The sequence below is a fragment of the Lacerta agilis genome, chromosome 10 (genome assembly GCF_009819535.1).
Source record: "Lacerta agilis isolate rLacAgi1 chromosome 10, rLacAgi1.pri, whole genome shotgun sequence".
NCBI lineage: Eukaryota > Metazoa > Chordata > Lepidosauria > Squamata > Lacertidae > Lacerta > Lacerta agilis.
In genome coordinates, this window is record NC_046321.1 from 18164645 (window position 1) to 18186736 (window position 22092).

The 22092-nt window shown below is 41.1% G+C and overlaps 1 protein-coding gene across 18 annotated transcripts in view; it reads left to right on the forward strand.

The window, feature by feature from the left end:
• Positions 1–268: 268 nt before the first annotated feature.
• BICD1 (BICD cargo adaptor 1) overlaps positions 269–22092 on the forward strand; it is a 118400-nt gene continuing 96576 nt past the window's right edge. For all 18 annotated transcript variants that reach the window (XR_004427486.1, XR_004427487.1, XM_033163175.1 and 15 more), the window contains exons 1-2: positions 269–396; positions 517–1295. Coding sequence is in view for 16 of the 18 variants with exons in the window: in XM_033163175.1 (XP_033019066.1) it covers positions 1083–1295 (213 nt within the window). In the remaining 2 variants the exon portion in view is untranslated. The remainder of the gene's footprint in view (positions 397–516; positions 1296–22092) is intronic.

Here is a 22092-nt window from a genome sequence, read left to right on the forward strand (position 1 = left end):
AATATACTGTATGGCAAAGCTCAGAAGAGTGTGCACAAGCACCACCTCAGTATTGGCAGTGAAGAGGGGAGTGTGTGTGTGTGTTGTGTGTTGGTTCTTTCCAGGTGAGCTCTGGGAAGCGTGAAGTGGGGCGGGGGGCAACTGCGCGGGAGACACGCAGCCTCCGCCCCGTCGTCGTCCAAGAGCGCGGGAAGAGAGACGCCGCCGTGAGGAGAAGGAAGAGGCGGCGACGGCGGCGGAGGCGGCGCTGTCATCTCTCCCCATCTGTCCCTTTTTCCTGGCGGCTGGGAGGGGAGGAGAGGGAGGAGAGGCGGTTAAGCGGGAGAGAGAGGGGCAGGCGAGGCGAGGCGGCCTCAGGACGTGTCTGTCGGTAGCCTTTCTGGCTGCTCTGCTATGGTAAGAAATTCATCCGCCCCGTTTCCCATTATTTGTTTCCTGGGTCGCCAGGAGACCGACACGGCCAGGTCTGTTTTTTACTGATATATTGACTTGTTTTCTCCACCCCCCCCCCCACAGGCTGCAGCAGTAACGGCGGCGGCGGCGGCGGTGACCGGGAGAGGGGGAGCAGGTGGAGAGTTGAGAGACTGCAGTGAAGCTACCCTGGAGACATGGCGGACCAATGCCTCTGAATAAGCAAAAAAAAAAAAAAAAAAAAAAAAAAAAAAAAAGGAAGGGAAAAAGGGGGGTTAAAATTAACAATTAAATCCCCCTCTGCCTCCCTCTCCCTTCTCCTCCTCGGTCCCCAGCGCCAGCTATGGTGCCGGGTTGAGGTAGCAAAACGAAGCCGAGGAGCCGAAGGACAAATGGTGCAGCAGCCTCGGGGGGGCTTTGAATTCCTCCTTTCCGCTCCTTCATGGTGCGCCGCATCCCCTCCCTCTTAGCCTTAAGCCGATGTAGCTGGCTGCTTCTCAGGAGGAGCCTCCCGGGGAGAATCGCCGGCTGCCCTGTGCCTCCTGCATCTTTCCACCCCTCCATCTGTCCGCCCGTCCCTCCTCCTCCTCCCCTCCTCCCTCTCCCCTTGCATCTCACTCCATCCATCCATCCTTCTCTTTGCCTCCCCCACCCCTCCAACCTCCAAGGCTATGGCTGCGGAAGAGGTGTTGGAGACGGTGGATCACTATAAGTCCGAGATCGAGAGGCTAACCAAAGAGCTCACGGAAACAACCCATGAGAAGATCCAGGCTGCGGAATATGGGCTGGTGGTCTTGGAAGAAAAACTCACCCTCAAGCAGCAGTATGATGAGCTGGAAGCTGAATATGATGTCCTTAAGCAGGAGCTCGAGCAGCTGAGAGAGGTGAGTTGGCTTTCAAGATTTGTGGTGTGTTTCCCTACCCCTCACTCCAGTGTGCTAGTTTCCCCCCACCCTCCACTTTTTCACTCCTTCCCTCTCACTATATGCTCTCTACATTTTTAAAAAATAGGATGGAAAAGCAGCTCAGTATCTCTTCTGCTTAGAATTGTCCTCTGAACTGCTGTGTCTGATAAGGCTTTGTATTGTAGGCCGGATGATTACAGTTATCCTGGAACTATGTTTGCTTGAGACTGAAATTGCAAGGTGTGATTTATCACAGGACTCAAGGATCAGCCCTGACCATAGAAGATGCTTAAGAATGGATTATGGATGTGATATTTTAAATCTACTACTGACTAAAATTCCAGCATTGCTTAAACTTGCATAGAAATAACTTCTGACTTTCAGATATTTTTATGCAAGCATTGTGATTTATTGCTGTTATAAGTGGGTGGCTTGGCTCTTATTCAGAAAAATGCTATGAACATTTAACCTTTAAAAAAAACCCACACATATTTTTATAACAATATAAACTACAGCAAACTGTGTATGCTGACTTTATGTGTTGACAGACTTTGAGGTTATTTATATGTTTGCTGTAGTTTCACCTGTCAGTGGCATCCACCATCTTTCCTTCAAAATTGCTTCTGTACCAGCACAGAAAGATTTGCTTGATCTGAAGCAACCAAGCTTGTCTGACATAGGTAGACAATCACATACAGCTCATATGTATAGCTAATCTTTGTGTTTTAGTTGGGTTCTTTATATTTTTTCCTATTTGTGTGTTTTGAGAAGAGATGCAACAAAGGTTTATATTTAGTGCATTTAACTATTTCCAGAGGGTTCTGAATTCTGTTAAGTTCTATTAAGTTGATCAAGTTCAGAATTCTGAAATATGTTCATTTTTTGTGTCCAGGAATCATGATATTTCACTTATACATGATAATAGGTGTCAAGGGGTGAACTCCTATATAGGAGTAAGCCTGACTGCATACAGTATGACCTGTTTCCACATAAATATTCATAGGATCACATGGCACATAGACAACATCTTTATATAAAAGGTAAAGTATAATGGGCAAGATCTAGTAAGATTCAGCACTTAATGCTTAAATCTTCCACTGAAATCAATGTAACTTAAAAGTGTTTCTATTACTCAGGATTATATTTGAAATGAATTCTGTAGACATGAGGAATCACTGTTTTATTTATTTTATAAAGCTATATTGCTACATATGTCATACTATAAATTAAACTTTATGTTGCTTTTTGCTTTTTTCAAAAGTTCCTGAGACATCTCATTCTTTTTAGTAAGATTTTGTAATCTTTGTGCATTTGCTTGGGACACCTGAGTATATAAACTATAACGTTTTTGTTTATGTCTGTAAATATTTGTGCCACAATATGATCAAAATCTCCACAGTAAGTTTCAACTTTCTTGGTACGAAAAATTACCAGAGACTTTCCTGAACCACAACAACTGGTATTCCATGTCAACTATAATGAAAGCTTGACTTGGTCTTGTTCCCCAAAACTTTCTGAATCTCAATATGTGAGACAAATGAAAGACTGATTGAGACAGGTATTACCTTTAAAAAATGATTTTTATTTTTATATAACAAATACTGCATAAAAATCAACATAAGCCCTCTGCCCTAAACATATCAGGGAGGTACAAGTTATTGCTTAGAGACTTAGAGTAATGCCTTAAGCAATAGTATTTATTTGTAATAATTTTTAATTAAATTTTCAAAAGTTTGACATACAAATTTCAATACATAATACTGGTAAATTTAACTTTTCTCGATTTAAGCAATAGTCACTTGAAGTAATAGTCTTAATATTTGAGATAGAGCTTTTGCTGATGAAAGTAAATATATTTGGAATACAGTCATAAAGCGTTCAACAGGAGAAACTACAGGACAGGATTGTCATGAAGATGGCTGATACTTTCCATCAAGCAGGAAATTGAGCGAGGAGCTATTTAAGATCTTGCCCAGTTACAACTAGCAAGTGTTTTGAAGCTTAGTAACAGAATTTAAGTGTGTATAGCTTGATGCACCAGTAATAAGAGATCATAAAGAAGCTGCTAACTATATTGGGCCCTGACAGAAATATTCTGCCTGAATTATATTCTTATCTAAACTGTAATTGCTTCCCTCCAAAGGATTATCCAATAGATTGGTTTGGATCATGATCAATTTAAAATAGTACTGAATTAAGTCTTGAGAAGCCTCATCAGAATTGGAAAATTATCCTGTCTACACTGGAAGGACATTGTTTAAATTCCCCTTAAGAAAATGAAATTAATGCTATATAGAAATCTTGCATAGCTTTTATGTTGAGATGATTTTGATAGAATCCCATGTTTGATAGAATCCCATGACTCTATGTTGACTTCCAAAATTCGATTTGTCAACTTTTTACTGTGACTTAAACAGAGCTATGTGACAGCTAGAAACTCAAGAGCAGCAGCTTTTGCAAGCATGAAAATACAGTGATGTGTAAACCTTTACATATTGAATTTCTGTCTGATATGCAGCTATTAATAGCAAAGAAGCCTTGTGAGTAAAAGGTGGAAACTGATGGTGAAACAATTTAACAAGTGGTGGTTCATTTTTTGAGTTCTTAACATATCTACAGTGGAGAGAATACGTATTATATACAAGTTCTAGGTATTGTTATTTCTTTTTGGTTCCCCAGTATGAATCATTTTTGTAATTATATAATTTCCTGAACAGGTATCAATACAGTATTCCATTCCAGGTATCTCATACATTTTTTGAAACCTTTGCCAAGCCACAGTTTCAAACTAGTTTTCAGCTCATCTTCTAAGTAGTGGATGGAAATCCATTTCCTGCCTGTGTTCCTTATATGTAAAATGAAGGTGGAGATACAGATAAATGTACAGAATATAACTGTCATACTGATGAGAAATGAATCTTTTTTCTTTTTTGTAAAACCAGTTTGCAAAAAAATGCAAATACCAATACATTACTGCAGCTCTAAGTATCTCTAAATAGATGATGACATTGCCTGGGCAACTGCTCTCTTCTGGAATGGAACCTCCTGTAGACCTTGTGTTTACAGTAGATGAGATACAACCAGCAAGCGGTGTTAGCAACGTAGTTCTTATAGTACTTACAGTATGGCATAGTACTTACAGGATTATGGTGCAATCCAGTCAAAATTAATGAATGAGGATTACTTCATATGCTACAGTGGACATTACTCCATATTTATTACAGGATGCATATAATTGTGCTAATCCAGTTTAATGTAATTTATTTACAATACCAGACAATATCATTACAGTCCTGCCTGCTTACAAGTACTATACATCCTTCCAGAAGAGCAAGGTTCATGCTCTGTTAATTCCAGCTATTTTTTATTTAACAGGATTTATAGACTACTTTTCTTTCCTCTCCCAGGCTTCTGTCTTTGGCCTTCCTTTCCCCTTATTACTCTGGACTACTTCCTTAATTTTCTTTTCCCAGACACCCTTTCTTTCTTTGGCCTACTGCAATCTCAGGCTCCTGCTTTTTCCTTTTGGGTCAATCTCCCTGTGACTTACTCCTGATTTCTTGAGGCTATAATCCTATACCTGGATTATATCCTATACCTGGGAGCAGCCCCTATTGAACTCAGAGGGACTTCCTTTTGAATAGCCACAACACTCTTTCCCTTGCACTGTATCTCCCTTTTGTCAAAGGAGCACTGTCAATGGCAACCAGGGGCCAGAGTAGTACAGCCAATGACAATCCACAAATCCTTCATCTTGTTCCCTGGTTCAGTATTATTGTCACCACCACAAGCCACAGTGCATTAAAATATACATAATACTGAGATATTGCCCTAAATATTTATTTCCCTACTAATCATTTTAAACCATGCTCTGCTCGATGCAGATTGTGCATACCAATACATTATGTTGGTATATTGGTATATTAGTTTGGGTTGTTTGTGTTAGTATTAGTTTTGTGTTTTGTGGACCTGATGTGGTATGCGGTAGAGAAAAAGGAATATGGTAATCAATGATCTAATAAGGAATATGAATTCCAGTAAGTTAGGCAGGCATTATGTCTGCTACCTTGATCTAAGAGCATTCTCTGAAGAGTGAGGAATCATTCTGTTGCATTTAGGTTTTCAAAGAACTGGACCAATTAGTAAGAGGGTGAAAAGACAGATACTGTTTTGCTGACTATACAGCTTTCAAGGTTGCAATGTGCATACAGTAAGGCAGTCTTACAGCTTTAGGGAAGACTGAATGAAATGTTAAAAGGAATGCAAGTCTTTAGAAGCTGATAATAGTATGTGAGGAATGAAATCCTTAAAGAGGAAAGGTTATTGTCCCATATCTTTCACGTCTGTCCATCTCCCCTGTCCCCTTGGAACACTTTGCTGGAATGAGTGGGATGTGTACTACTAGTGGTGCAGCAATAAAACTGTTAGTACATATCCAACCTATGCAGGCTCCAGTATGAGAGACCACGTGTTGAGATTCCTACATTGCAGGGACTTGGACCAGATGACCCTTGGGATCCCTTCCAACTCTACAATTCTTTGAAACTATGATTCTGTCTGAAAGTTGAGAAGGATTGGGCTGTAATGTGATATGTTTGGGTCACCTGCAACCTTTACTCTGGAAGGGAACACCCTTTTCCATCTCAGGACTGTCTCAGCCATGACACTAATGGGGTACCAGTGGACCTTTAGATGTTGCTGGAATCAAATTCCCATAACCCCCAGCCAGTATGTCCAATGGTCAGAAATAATGTGAACTGTAGTTCGATCCATCCATGACTAGCAGCCAATACACTTCTCTTCTACATACTAAGGAAAGGCAAAAACAGCCTCAAAAACAACAGATATTGTCTGAACCAAACTTGAATGACAATGCAAGAGTCCGGGAAGCTGATGCATGTTCTCGAATATGGGGCTAAGAATGCTGACTAACCTTTAAGGTTGTTATAATGATAGCTCAGCTTCTATTAAGAAAGTGCTCAGTACTGTATAAAATTTCTGTTGTTGTTAATAAGGTAATTTAGATATTACATTTTAGAGAATGACATACAAACTCAGTGGCAATCCTATGATCAAGGGACAAAAATCCTGTATGAGAAGACAACCCAGCCAGATGGGCAAAATGGTAGTGGTGGTGGTGGTAGTAGTAGTAGTAGTAGTAGTAGTAATAATAATAATAATAATGAATCCCAAATATTTCAAAACTGATGTGTGGAGGGGAGAGTCCATATTCAGATGTTCACCATTTTGCATTTGAAAGGCAAATTATTCAAGGTCATTCTAATCATCACTGTGGTGTGAGGTTGTATGTCAAAATAAAGTTTTCATGAACTGGGTACAAACATGTTGCTTATTGAAACACATTTAAAACTAAACTAATTTATTTGTCATGCAGATAAAATGTGAATTCTGAATTCATTGTTTATTGTGTTGCATACAAATTGAATGCTTAACTGCAAGATTCAAGTTCAAGAATTATCTGTTGCTATCAATGAAGTTTATTTATATTTCTTTTGACACTATATAAACTGCTAAAGGTTACAAAATTACATAGAGGAATAGAACAATAACAAAAACATACAAATAAAAGCAAGTAAAACAGTTCTAAAAGAGAGAGGGTGAAAGAAATCTGATCCTGTCCACAAGCCAACTCATCCTTCTGTAAAAGCTGCAAAAATAAAAATGTTTTTAGCACCTGACAAACTGTATACAGTGTTGGAGCCTAACTTGAATGGGCTGTATATTCCATAAGTTGGATGCTGCTGTACTGAAAATCCTAGTCCAAATCCCTGTGGGACAAACCTCCAGCTCAAGTGGCACCACATGGAGGATCCCCCAGATGACTGTAGCAAATGGGCAGTTATACAGGGGGAAAGTCACCATTCTGTGGTCCTTGAATAATACTATTGAGATTGCCTCTGCCAATGAGGTTGTTGGGGAGCAAGACAGGTAGTACACTAACAGTATCCCAAATCTGTCTCTGGCCCAACATCAGATGCAGGCCCTTTAGCTCCATCCTAAGTAGAAGAAGTCTTGTAAATTCTTATGAACCATTGTGATCGCCCTCCTGGCTCCCCAGCTTGTGCTGGTGCTGTACTGAGAGAAGCTGGGTGGAGAAATCTGGGTCAGATCAACTCTGCCCTGTTCAGTAATACATGACAGATCAGTTCCCTCATCCACAATTAAGGACTCAGCTATACGGCTGCAAATAAAACATTTTAAGTGTGTTTTAAGTGCAATATACAATGTGACACTAGATGGCAATGGTGAGCCTTATGGAAAATTCAATGTATTTTTTTTAAAAAAGCATTTTCAGATCGGTTTTTATATGTGTGTAGATTCCACCTAAGTCATGGATCTATGAGGTCTTATTATGAAGCAGTCTGGAGTTTAGTAACAGCACCACCAGGCTAGGGGCAAGGTGGAAGAGAACCCAGATATCTGCAAATTTGGGAAGGGATGGAGAGCATGACAGTGTATGATGATCAACCCCTCCATCCTTAACCTACTTCCCTCTGCCTGATAGCACTGAAATGGGGACCCCTCCCACTTGTTGCCCAAAACTAACCTTGCACACAGACATTCTATGAGACCCACTAAGCAATCAAATACATTATCATTCACAGGCAGGCAGTAATTCCAAAAGCAGCTGGTATCCTATCAGTCATACCCAGATTAAAATTTGCACCGGTTCTACTCCCATTTCCCACATGATGGTGTAGCACATATCATCCCACCCTTTCACAGGCTCTCGCCCTGCATGGTATTGAGCAACTTTTATATCCTTCCACCTCACACTATTTACCATTGCTCAACAAAGAATTCAGGGTTTTACCCTTCGCTTGTGTGGCAGCCTTGAAGGGGCAACCCAAATGTCACCCTGTCGGGGTGGCTCCTCTAGCACTGGACCTATTGTCCACATCAGTGTCTCCTCTACTCCAGGAAACAGATGAAAACTGATGTAACCTTTTTGGAAACTTCTGAGTCAAGCCTGGATGCCTTGGTTATTTCAGTTTCATACAGCTTAGTCCTTCATTTCATTTCAAAGTGTTGGTGCTGACCTTTAAAACCCTAAACAGCCTCAGCCCAGTATACCTGAAGGAACGTCTCCACCCCCATCATTCAACCCAGACACTGAGGTCCAGCGTCGAGGGCCTTCTGGCGGTTCCCTCACTGTGAGAAGTGAAGTTACAGGGAACCAGTAGTGGCGCCCACCCTGTGGAATGCCCTCCCATCAGATGTCAATGAAATAAACAACTATCTGATATTTAGAAGACCTGTTTAGGGAAGTTTTTAATGACTGATGTTTTAATGTATTTTTGTTCCCCAGAGTGGCTGGGGAAACCCAGCCAGATTGGTGGGGTATGAACGAACAAACAAACAAACAAACAAACAAAAATTTCCTAGGCAGGTTCAAGGGTATGCAAGTAGCACAATCTACATTCCCCTGAATTCTGTTGGAAGCCATGTTGGTTTCTGTTGCATACTCAGCTGGAACAAGAGGCAGAGGCTGTGTAGGTTCCAAAAGTCCTTTATTATTGAAAACAGAACTAGACTTCAAGAACAGCCATGTTGCCTGTGAGCCTGCCCGAGCCAGACTGACTAGCTGCTGCTAAACTCTGTTAGTTAACTTGTTTCCTATAGGAGTGTTCACCCACCAAGCTCGTCTGTAATTGGCTAGGTCGCGCCAGGAGGCGGACCCTGTAAGGTGGTTGAACAGCTCCTATTGGTTCCCATACACAACACCCCTCCCCCCAAATTCCAAACATTATGAACAAATAAAATCTTTAAGGTGTGTTGGACGTTTACGTTCTCTTTGGGACCGTCGCAGTTCCGGGGTCTGCACCTGCGACTGAGGAACATCTCCAAGTCCCTGTTTGCTGATTGGTGCCATCAACCGAGGCGGCTCTGCAGGTGTTGCCGGTTGCGGGGCTGCTGTGGGCACCGGCCCAGGATTGCACTGTTGAGGTGTCTCAGTTGGCGGCACACCCTCCGTTTCCCCACTTGTCCCAGTTGCCAAGTCACCAGCTGCGTCTGTTGCACTACCCTGTGGTTCCTCTGGCCGTACTGGGTCGGGAGATGACCGGGGTCTGATCTGGTCGAGGTGTCTTTTCCAAACCAGTCCACCCTCCAGCCTCACCTCATAGGAAACCGGCCCTGTACAACGCTCAATGGTGCCTGGTACCCAACCTGGTCCAAACCCATAGTTCCGAACATATACAGGATCCCCTGGGGCAAATCCCTTAGGTGCTTTCCGCTCCACGGTGTGTGGTCGCTGCTCTAAGGCCCTGTCGGGATGTATGCGATCCAGGAGAGTAGTGAGCCTCCTTCCCATAAGCAACTCAGCTGGGCTATGGCCAGTGGTTGCACTTGGGGTGACGTGTTGAGCCAACAAAAACTCTGATAAACGGAGGGTCCAGTCTCCCTGTATTATACGCCTGAGCGCATCTCAGCTGGAACAAGAGGCAGAGGCTGTGTAGGTTCCAAAAGTCCTTTATTATTGAAAACAGAACTAGACTTCAAGAACAGCCATGTTGCCTGTGAGCCTGCCCGAGCCAGACTGACTAGCTGCTGCTAAACTCTGTTAGTTAACTTGTTTCCTATAGGAGTGTTCACCCACCAAGCTCGTCTGTAATTGGCTAGGTCGCGCCAGGAGGCGGACCCTGTAAGGTGGTTGAACAGCTCCTATTGGTTCCCATACACAACAGTTTCAATGGAAATGTACTATACCCTTGAGCTTTTAAAAAGGCAATATTGGATTAATTGTCTTCTATGCATGGATCACTGTTCCACTCTTTCTCCATTCGTTTCCTTGTTAACCACAGGGTGTAGTCTCATCATTGTGATTCCAGTGAGATGCTGCTCTAGCAGCCAGAGTTATGTGAATCCCATAGTAATTTCCATTGGCTCCATTGTAGATCAGTCAACAGAAGAACTGCCTTTAAAGATCTGCAGTTTATAGGTTTGTGGAAGGGAGTCATGCATGTTTTCGTAATCCTTCTGATTCACAGTTGTAGGTATGGGTATCATCCTCTATTAAATGAATTGGGCAAATGTAAATTGTGCATGTGTTGGGGTGGAGCAGGTTTTTTAAAAGAAAACAGATGTTTCTAGTTTGTTTTTTTTTAAAAAACCCTCTTAAAATAATGATAATTAGGAAAACTGATTGTAGATGGATTATTACAGAGACATGATTGTATTTTTCTAGGTTTGTATGTACTATCTACTGTCATAATGGCAAGTGACTGTGAACCATAATTGTTTTCCTAACACGAATTTATTTTGACACCCATCAGTTTTTGTACATTTGCTTCCAAAAGAAGCATGTAACATTGTTCGGACAATAAAAACTGCAACATGACAAGGTTAAAAGGTTAAGAGCAACCCAGAGAAAAGGAAAGCCCAGTCTCAGTGTTTTGTCTCCAGTGTAACCATATCTGCATGCTGTATGGAAGAGCATTGTGCAGCGTAGGGTTACAGTGAACTCGAGCTATATGGGAGACCAAAATGGAATTTATATAATAAAAAAATGAAATATTCAGATTACAGTGACAAAGATAAGTAATTTCTTTTACTGTTCTATTTATTTAGTTGTGTCAATGTTCACATGTCATTTCACTTCTACTGGCCTGTGTTCAATGTCTTGAGTGTTTTATTGCACTGATTTAACATCACATCTTGTGGCATTGCAGTGGTGCAAGGGTGGGGAAATTAACATGCACATTTTTAAATAAAATGTAAATAGTAGTCACAGGAATAAATAGCAGCAATTGAGGCTTGTCTCCAAAAAGCCATCTTCAGGGGTGAGAATTTTACTCAGGCCATGGCATGGCAGGGAAGCTTTAAACTCTACTTCTCCACCACTTCAATCCCATTGCTCCTTCCTTGTGCACCTGCCATTTATATTTTTATATTTTAAAAATTACATTAATTGTGTGAATGCAATTAATGTGATTTATGCATTGTGTCTTAAAATGACATTAATTGCATTTGCACAATTAATGTCAAGTTCAGTTTGGCCCTTTAATTCCATCAAGGATAGATCTGACCCTTTCCCTTTATATCTCATATTATATTTAGAAAATGAGTTGCTATGTCTTCCACAATCTGGTTTATAAGTACTCCTTGATATTTCTGTTGTGTTCTCACTTCCCCATTTCCTTCTTCCCAAATGGGAGAAATGTAATTAAAAATACAGACCTGGAAAATGTTATTACTTGCAGCCATGGTTGTGAGGCCATGGAATAAATAACTATGTATATGCAGCAAGATTATAAATGCAAATAGCTCAGTCTTGGGACTATCACAGTTGTACAGTATTTGTGTGCACACAAATATCTTTTCTAGCAACTTCAAAAGCAGTTTCCCCACATTTACAGTATTCCTAACTATAGAAGCAGTTCAGCAGTATAACAAACTGCCCAGAGAACAGAATTGCTTTTGCCATTGAAGTGAATGGAGAGAACCTGGCTTGTAAAGGAATTCAATATATGTGAACCAAAGCCTGAACTACTAGCCACAGTATTTAAACAATATATATTTTTAATAAATGCAACTATTTTAGCTTTCTTTGTAATAAAGCCTTCTGTAGTTTTGGGGTGATGCAGTTGGTATTTTGAGGCAGATATCTGTAGCTCTAAGAGTTAATAACTTTTTTGTTTTAGCAAAAAAGGCTGAGATTCATAGCTTTTTAGGAGCAAAACTTCAGTATGCACAAAAAAACAGGAGACTTATGAGTGAGAGCAAAATAATGCAGTTATTCTGCCAATTTCAGTCAGATGAAATGGCCCCATTGTGAACCGCCTCTGTGTGATATTTTCAAAGCTATGTTCGCAAGTTGGGTTGCATAGAAGGAAGGCAAGGGGGAAAAAACATTTTTGAAAAGTTCCACACAAATCAGTATAGGGCATTTTTATATATGATACTAAATGCAATTTTAAACCTTTCTCGTGGTATTGTATTTATGCCTTGTATGAATGCAAGAGAGAAAGTGAGAGGGTACCATTTTTAATTTTATTTATTTCCAAATGTATTAATGACATTGGCATTCTTGGAGCAATCACCTTATTAGAATGGGAGAAAGAGTATTTAAATATGTCTTTGATAGCCAATTAGGATGAAAATTTCCTTAATGGGGGGATAACATCTATGCAATTTGAATGGGATTCAAGAATCTAAAAAACTGCCTAAGAAGACATTGGGGAATTAAAAGCTTCAACTGACTGGGCTTAATTGGGGTGTAATAGTTTGTGACAGATAGTGTGTTCGCTTCTCTTACTTTTTTGTGTGGCTAGGGATTAAATCATTTTTTAGTGTGCATCAGTTTCCAGGAGCTGTCATAACTAGAAAGTGAGTTTCCTTTATTCCATAGTTCTGCAAAAGGAGCACAATTTTTAAATTCCTTGAATTTATTGTTATTGAATCAGTCAGACTTCAGATTTTTATCCTGGTCAATAGCTGTGGCTTCTCCATGTTGCCTTACTTTCTGTTAAATAAATCATGACATGGTGTAATATGAAGTTATATTTACTTAATTTTAAGACCTGCTAAGGAACAGATGATTGTTATTATGCCCTCATATGTAAAACAACAGAATTCTTTTTCCCATGACTGTAGCTGCACAAACTTGATTATTCATTTTTTGCTGTGATTGTCTGAGGTACGTGCTTACCCCATTTTTCCAGAAATACAAAGGCTTTTCAAATGCAGCAGAAAAATATGTGGTCAACCCATGGTAAAACCCCACCCTCCATGTGAAGCTACCTGAGATTTCTGGTAATTACACCTAAATGTTAAGTATCCTAATCCCATGTTCCAGTGAAACATGGTATTTTCCTGGCATTGCAGGAATACAGTGACTACATTGAAGGCTGGTTATGCTGCCTTTGATGTTTAGGTTCCTCAGGATAAATAGCAGTGTGCTGTTCATCTGCAGTGCATGCAGGAATCAGAAACGAGATAGTGTGAAATGCTTTAAATGCAATTGATTCTGCCCTCCACCTCATGCCATTTGTAAAGAGAAGGTAGTGCAGCTTTGCAAGTGACAGGAAGATTATGAATTTGAGAACATCTTGGGGAATGAGGATGGGGAGCTGCAGCAGAGGAGGCTGGGAGAGAGCCAGGGAAGTGAGTCAGCATCACCTTGGCTCTTGCCAAGGCAGTGGCTAATGCATGCAGCCTGAACAATGGATGACATCAGTAGGGATCTCAGACAAGAAAGGCATATAATGGTATAAAACTTTTCCTATTTAAAACACTCAATCGCACAGGCAGTAATAGACATGGCAGAATAGTCAACTTAGTAGATTTTGGAGTGGCAAGCAAATGGGATTCAATTTATGGTTAAAATAATTCCCTCTGGTAATAATGGAGCTCTCCTTCCCCTATCAACCACCCTGGTGCTACAGCATTATGACAAGTTTAGAGACATTATTTTAGCTTTTGACAGACACTTCTCTGCAGCATTTTTTTTAAATATCTTGATTGTAGAGGTGCCATGAAGTACTTCAGGGGTCCTTTTACAGATCAGTAACAGTATGTGGCGGGTGGCGCTATGGGTTAAACCACAGCCTAGGGCTTGCCGATCAGAAGGTCGGCGGTTCGAATCCCCGTGACGGGGTGAGCTCCCATTGCTCGGTCCCTGCTCCTGCCAACCTAGCAGTTCGAAAGCATGTCAAACTGCAAGTAGATAAATAGGTACCGCTGCGGCGGGAAGGTAAACAGTGTTTCCGTGCGCTGCTCTGGTTCGCCAGAAGCGGCTTAGTCATGTTGGCCACATGACCCGGAAGCTGTACACTGGCTCCCTCGGCCAGTAAAGCGACATGAGCACCACAACCCCAGAGTCATCCGCAACTGGACCTAATGGTCAGGGGTCCCTTTACCTTTACCTAACAGTATGTGTGGTGTGGTGGAATTGCCCTCCTGACACTGGCACCACTACTGCATATCTGCATATGAGGTTGTGGCAAGGGCAGGGTTATATGGGTGAATACCCACATGGCCCCAACCTTGCAGTCACCTGTCCAGGTAAATAGCAGAGATGCTAGTGTTGGGAAGGCATCTTTGCCCCTCCCTCCTCTGCTACTGGTGCAGATTACCCTTTACCACTGATAATAATAAAAATTCCCTCAAGGAATCCATCTTTACCTCAGGGTTTGGGTCTTGTCTATATACAGGCAACTCCCCATTTATGCAGGGGTTGTGTTCTGAGGCACCATGCGTGTGTCAGCAGGATGCGCATAAGTCCACCATATTTTGCCTCTTTTCGCCCCCTTGCAGTGCTGAAAACAGTGCATGTGTCAGAGGTCGCACATGTGCTGATCGCTTACAGATGGGGAGTTGCCCATGCTGCAATCCTATATACAGTATATTTTACCTTGGAGTGAGCCAGATGAACTCAGTTAAACTTGCTTCTGAGTAGACATGCATATGATTCTGCTGTAAAAATCTAAAATTATTGATAATCATTTGGCATTTGTAGCGCTAAAGACAGGTCCTCTGCTGGTGTACATTATCATTGTCTAATTTCCCCCTGCATTTATTTTCATCAACAACACAAGCAGATGTGCACTGCTTAAAAATACTTCACTAAAGTTCAAGTGACCTATAATATGTTATAGCATCAACAGAGCGCTTGATTTTTGTAGTCAGGAAAAGAGCTATTAAATTTCTGCAGCATTAACAAGAGAAGCTCTGTTTAAATATTATTTTCTGCTTAGTGTAGTCAGGATAATTTTTTCTGGGTACGATTAACTCTTAGTTTAAGGAAGTCACAGTGTGTTTCATAAATTATTAACTGCCGTAGTCTAAATATTGAAACACCTTTCCTTTCTCCTTCCTACTGCAAATCAGGAATTTCCTTTTAAATGTATGCATATTCTCTGAAATGACCATTACAGAGAGAGCTTTAGAAAAATTAAGGAAACAGCTCTTAGCACTAGACTGTGAGGACATGGCCTGTGAGGACATTCTTGAGAAACTATGGTCATGAAATGTAGTACTGTACACAGTTTTTCCATATTTTTTATTATTACATTTGCATCCCACCAGCAAGCTTAAGACATTATACATGGGATTATCCCATGTTAACCTTATAACAGCTCTGCAAGGTAGGTTGAGAAACCACAGGAGGGTAAAAACAAAATAAAAAATTCTTTCCAGTAGCACCTTGTTGTTGTTCAGTCGTTCAGTCGTGTCCGACTCTTCGTGACCCCATGGACCAGAGCACGCCAGGCACACCTATCCTTCACTGCCTCTCGCAGTTTGGCCAAACTCATGTTAGTAGCTTCGAGAACACTGTCCAACCATCTCATCCTCTGTCGTCCCCTTCTCCTTGTGCCCTCCATCTTTCCCAACATCAGGGTCTTTTCTAGGGATTCTTCTCTTCTCATGAGGTGACCAAAGTACTGGAGCCTCAACTTAAGGATCTGTCCTTCTAGTGAGCACTCAGGGCTGATTTCTTTGAGAATGGATAGGTTTGATCTTCTTGCAGTCCATGGGACTCTCAAGAGTCTCCTCCAGCACCATAATTCAAAAGCATCAATTCTACGGCGATCAGCCTTCTTTATGGTCCAGCTCTCACTTCCATACATTACTACTGGGAAAACCATAGCTTTAACTATACGGACCTTTGTTGGCAAGGTGATATCTTTGCTTTTTAAGATGCTGTCTAGGTTTGTCATTGCTTTTCTCCCAAGAAGCAGGCGTCTTCTAATTTCGTGACTGCTGTCACCATCTGCAGTGATCATGGAACCCAAGAAAGTGAAATCTCTCACTGCCTCCATTTCTTCCCCTTCTATTTGCCAGGAGGTGATGGGACCAGTGGCCATGATCTTAGTTTTTTTGATGTTGAGCTTCAGACCATATTTTGCGCTCTCTTCTTTCACCCTCATTAAAAGGTTCTTTAATTCTTCCTCGCTTTCTGCCATCAAGGTAGTATCATCAGCATATCTGAGGTTGTTGATATTTTTTCCGGCAATCTTAATTCCGGTTGGGGATTCATCCAGTTCAGCCTTTCGCATGATGAATTCTGCATATAAGTTAAATAAGCAGGGAGACAATATACAGCCTTGTCGTACTCCTTTCCCAATTTTGAACCAATCAGTTGTTCCATATCCAGTTCTAACTGTAGCTTCTTGTCCCACATAGAGATTTCTCAGGAGGCAAATGAGGTGATCCGGCACTCCCATTTCTTTAAGAAAGTAGCACCTTAGAGACCAACTAAGTTAGTTCTTGGTATGAGCTTTCGTGTGCATGCACACTTCTTCGGATAACACGTGCATTCAATTCGCTTTCACTTAAACACAGCTTGTTCTTTTCACCTGAATGGGGGATTGTGGCTTTTACACTATCTGTGGTGTTTCTATAAGTTAGCTTCATAACCCATGATTTGAAGATGACTTGTTTTTAAACTAACCATAGGTGGTGTTAAACCACAGCCCCCCCCCCCCACTCAGATGAAATGAAATGTGGTTAGGGGAAAGCAAAAGCTTTCACACTACTGTTCCTAGTTCCATGAGAGGGGAGGGGCAGTGCACAAATCTGGGAGGACACTAAACCATGGTCTTGCATTGCATCAAATGCTGCCAGTGACTTGTCTCATGCCTTCCAGTGAACTTAAAGCCTGAATGGGAATTGACCCCATATGGAACTCACTCCCACAGTAGGCAGTGGTGGCCACCAACCTAGATAGATGTATAAGAGGATCAGATAAATTCATGGAGGAGAGGAATATTAACTAGTACTAGCCATGGTGGCTATACTCTGCCTCTACAGTTGTGGCCAGCAATACTTCAAATACCAGTTGCTAGAAAATAAAGAAAGGGAGAGTGCTCTTGTGCTCAAATCCTGGTTGGCCACTGTGACAACAGGATGTTGGACTAGATGCGCCATTGACCTGATCAAGCAGGCTCTTCTTATTTTTTTATGAACCAATCCAAGTCTAACCTTTTCACACAATATGCCATACTAGCTCTTAAAGCAGGCCTGAGCATTTGACTCATTAAAAATAGAGTCAATTGACAATTAAAAAAAACACAACAATATTTTTCTAATCAACTGCTTTTATACTAATGCTAATTTTGAAAGTGTGATTTGTCTCATTTGCAGCAGCGTATGATATCCTTTACATCAACTGGAACTTTCCAAGTGCTGTTATTTTTGCGGCTGTTGCAGAAAACAAAATAGTGTCATTTGCAGTCCTACACCTTTGTTGCTGATGACAGTTTGAAGATGGCTTGAAGTGATGACTGGTGGCCAGTATAAGAACCTTTATTAGGCTGCTAGGTTAGCTCCTGAGTTTCGTAGCTGTAAAAGAAGTCTGGTTCCAAGCTAGAGTTTATTCAAGTCTGATATTTCTTGAACAAATATATTTTTGTCATGCAAAAACCTGGGCAACCTCCCTCTTATTCAAAGGAGTTTCTTAGTCTGTGAGTCCTTCAAGTGGTTGCCAGTGGTTCATTTGCACCTGGTTTATTCTGTGTTACACCTTGTAGTGGGATATTACAGTGGTACTGAGGCATCTGATCAAAGCCTGCATTTTAAAATGAGCTTAAATATATATTTGTAAATGTTTGTGTGTTTCATTATCATCTACACCAGCCTGCTAAAAATATAAATTTGGCTGTAGATACTCATTTTACTCCAAGAAAGAGAAAGCCAGCATTTCATAGAAAGGGGGCCCCTATCTACAGCTGCTTTAGGAGACAGGTTGACATCTAAGATTAGGAAAGCAGGCTAGAATAAACAACTGGCCAGGCTGTTCCCCCATAATGGATTTTAAAGCTTCTAAAGTTCCCTGTAGAGAGTTAAAGAGCAATAAGTTTTAGAGAGCAGATGGGGAGGAGGTGTCAACTGAAAAAAACCCTTTTCTCTCCCTTTTAAAAAAAGGCATCTTTTGAAAGCTCCCCCCTTATTTTATATATTATAACTAATTGTATTTGCCTTTGTTTTACTTCTGTATAAGATGTGTTAGGTTAAATGAAATAATGCAAAGGGTTTAGAAAGCAAAATGTTAGTTTGTAAAAAGTTTCTTATTTACTTGGTGCTGTCTGGGTAGAAATTCTTTGTATTGATGAAGGACTCTTATCTAGGTAAAAGTTTCAAGTTGTTGCTTGATTGATTTAAGAATGTGTATTTAGGGTCCCTCCCTAGATAGAATTTATTACTTGGTATTAAGTATCCTGATCAACTATCTGTTTTGGAATGCAGAAGTCAAAGATGCTCTGTTAATCAAGGTCTAGGCTTAATGGCAGATTTGTGGCTCCTTGTCAGCCATTAATGGATAGAAGGAAATATAGCTATTTGTCTCCCATAAAAGGCAATAGGAAATGGGTGTATCTTTTATTATTGGTTCTAGCAAACAGCCAATAGGAATTTTAACCAGGCTGATTGGCCCAGGTCAGCAACCGAAGGAGGATCAAGGGGTTGGTCTGAGGAAATATAAGTGCTGGCCAACAGGGCTGGAGTGTGCAGAGCTCTGGTAACCATATACCACTGTGCCTATCATTTATTTGTCTGACAAATAAATTATTATTTTAATTTGTTAATTGCTGCGTTGAAGATTTCATTCCAGCTAAGCGTTAACCACAAGCAAGGTGCTTCAGTACCTCGGTTTAAGAACAGCCCTGTTTATGAACTATTTGATTTACGAACTCTGCAAAACAGGAAGTAATGTCCCGGTTTGCAAATTTTACCTCGGTCTAAGAACGGAATCCGAACGGTGGAAGGGCACCGGTGGCAGGAGGCCTCATTAGGGAAAGCGCGCCTCAGTTTAAGAACGGTTTCGGTTTAAGAACAGACATCTGGAACAGATTAAGTTTGTAAACTGAGGTACCAGTGTATTGTTGAACTATTGCTAGGCTGGTTTAGTTGTTACTGTTTTCTATGTTCTTTTTGCTGCTGTATGCTATCCATTGGCTATTTTTTTAATTAGGTAACTCATGTATGGAAACACTAAACAAACAAACCAGTTTCTTTTTTTGTGACACTATTAGTGTAAAAATGAAGTCTTCACAGTGGAGCCTGGTAACTGAGGAGGGGAAAGAAAGATGAACAGATATTTTGCACATGTATGTAAACTATCCAACATGGAGTTTATTCCAATTAATCATAAATATCAGTGGAGCTATACAGAATAATAAAAACTGCTCCCTACCCCAAGGTGGGGAAATGTGGAGGCAGCAGAGGGAGGACAGGAAGCTGGAGGGGAGGGTAAATGGGAAGAAATCCCATTGTTGTCTGGCTTGCAGACAAAATTAATGTGTTTGGGAAGAGAGCGCATTAGGGAGCATGGCCAGGGGGCTGTGAGCTGTGCCCATGCTTGCAACTTAGTATATTTTCCTCAAGGTACCCTTCCCTTTCACATATTGCTGTGAACTGAGCATCAAGGCCTCTCTGTCACAGCTGACTGAACACAGAGCAATCAATATCAAGCAGTGTGATGAAAACATATGACTGAGAAGTGTGAAAAAGACAAAGGACCATCTGGGGGAAATAAAGGAAGGAAAGTATGCATATAAAACACGTGTTATTATGTTGACTGTCCATTTCGTGGATTACTGTGAGCCATAATGTTAGTATTTAAACAGGCCTTTTTCTTTGGTGGCCTTTACCTCCTGATTTATAGGAAATTGTTGTTGTTGTTGTTCAGTCGTTCAGTTGTGTCCGACTCTTCGTGACCCCATGGAACAGAGCACGCCAGGCACGCCTATCCTTCACTGCCTCTCGCAGTTTGGCCAAACTCATGTTAGTAGTTTCGAGAACACTGTCCAACCATCTCATCCTCTGTCGTACCCTTCTCCTTGTGCCCTCCATCTTTCCCAACATCAGGGTCTTTTCTAGGGAGTCTTCTCTTCTCATGAGGTGGCCAAAGTACTGGAGCCTCAACTTCAGGATCTGTCCTTCTAGTGAGCACTCAGGGCTGATTTCTTTCAGAATGGATAAGTTTGATCTTCTTGCAGTCCATGGGACTCTCAAGAGTCTCCTCCAGCACCATAATTCAAAAGCATCAATTCTTCGGTGATCAGTCTTCTGTATGGTCCAGCTCTCACTTCCGTACATTACTACTGGGAAAACCATAGCTTTAACTATACAGACCTTTGTCGGCAAGGTGATGTCTTTGCTTTTTAAGATGCTGTCTAGGTTTGTCATTGCTTTTCTCCCAAGAAGCAGGCGTCTTCTAATTTCGTGACTGCTGTCACCATCTGCAGTGATCATGGAACCCAAGAAAGTGAAATCTCTTACTGCCTCCATTTCTTCCCCTTCTATTTGCCAGGAGGTGATGGGACCAGTGGCCATGACCTTAGTTTTTTTGATGTTGAGCTTCAGACCATATTTTGCGCTCTCCTCTTTCACCCTCATTAAAAGGTTCTTTAATTCCTCCTCACTTTCTGCCATCAAGGTTGTGTCATCTGCATATCTGAGGTTGTTGATATTTTTTCCGGCAATCTTAATTCCGGTTTGGGATTCATCCAGCCCAGCCTTTCGCATGATGAATTCTGCATATAAGTTAAATAAGCAGGGAGACAATATACAGCCTTGTCGTACTCCTTTCCCAATTTTGAACCAATCAGTTATTCCATATTCAGTTCTAACTGTAGCTTCTTGTCCCACATAGAGATTTCTCAGGAGACGGATGAGGTGATCAGGCACTCCCATTTCTTTAAGAAATCATCTTTTAAAATTTTAAATAGTTCAGCTGGAATATTATCACTTCCACTAGCCTTGTTGTTAGCAAGGCTTTCTAAGGCCTATTTGACTTCACTTTCCAGGATGTCTGGCTCAAGGTCAGCAACCACGCTACCTGGGGTGTATGAAACCTCCATATCTTTCTGGTATAATTCCTCTGTGTATTCTTGCCACCTCTTCTTGATGTCTTCTGCTTCTGTTAAGCCCTTTCCACTTTTGTCCTTAATTGTGGTAATCTTTGTACGAAATGTTCCTTTCATATCTCCAATTTTCTTGAACAGATCTCTGGTTTTTCCCATTCTGTTATTTTCCTCTATTTCTTTGCATTGCTCGTTTAGAAAGGCCCTCTTGTCTCTCCTTGCTATTCTTTGGAAATCTGCATTCAATGTCCTGTATCTTTCACTATCTCCCTCGCATTTTGCTTGCCTTCTCTCCCCCACTATCTGTAAGGCCTCATTGGACAGCCACTTTGCTTTCTTGCATTTCTTTTTCATTGGGATGGTTTGCATTGCTGCCTCCTGTATAATGTTACGAGCCTCCATCCATAGTTCTTCTGGCACTCTATCCACCAAATCTAAATCCTTAAACCTGTTTTTCACTTCAACTGTGTATTCATAAGGAATTTGCTTCAGATTGTATCTTACTGGCCCAGTGGTTTTTCCTACTTTCTTCAGTTTAAGCTGGAATTTTGCTATAAGAAGCTGATGATCTGAGCCACAGTCAGCTCCAGGTCTTGTTTTTGCTGAGTGTATAGAGCTTCTCCATCTTTGGCTGCAGAGAATATAATCAATCTGATTCCGATGTTGCCCATCTGGTGATGTCCATGTGTAGAGTCGTCTCTTGTGTTGTTGGAAAAGAGTGTTTGTGATGACCAGCTTGTTCTCTTGACAGAACTCTATTAGCCTTTGTCCTGCTTCATTTTGAACTCCAAGGCCAAACTTGCCAGTTGTTCCTTTTATCTCTTGACTTCCTACTTTAGCATTCCAATCCCCTATAATGAGAAGAACATCCTTCTTTGGTGTCATTTCTATAAGGTGTTGTAAGTCTTCATAGAATTGATCAATTTCAGTTTCTTCAGCACTGGTAGTTG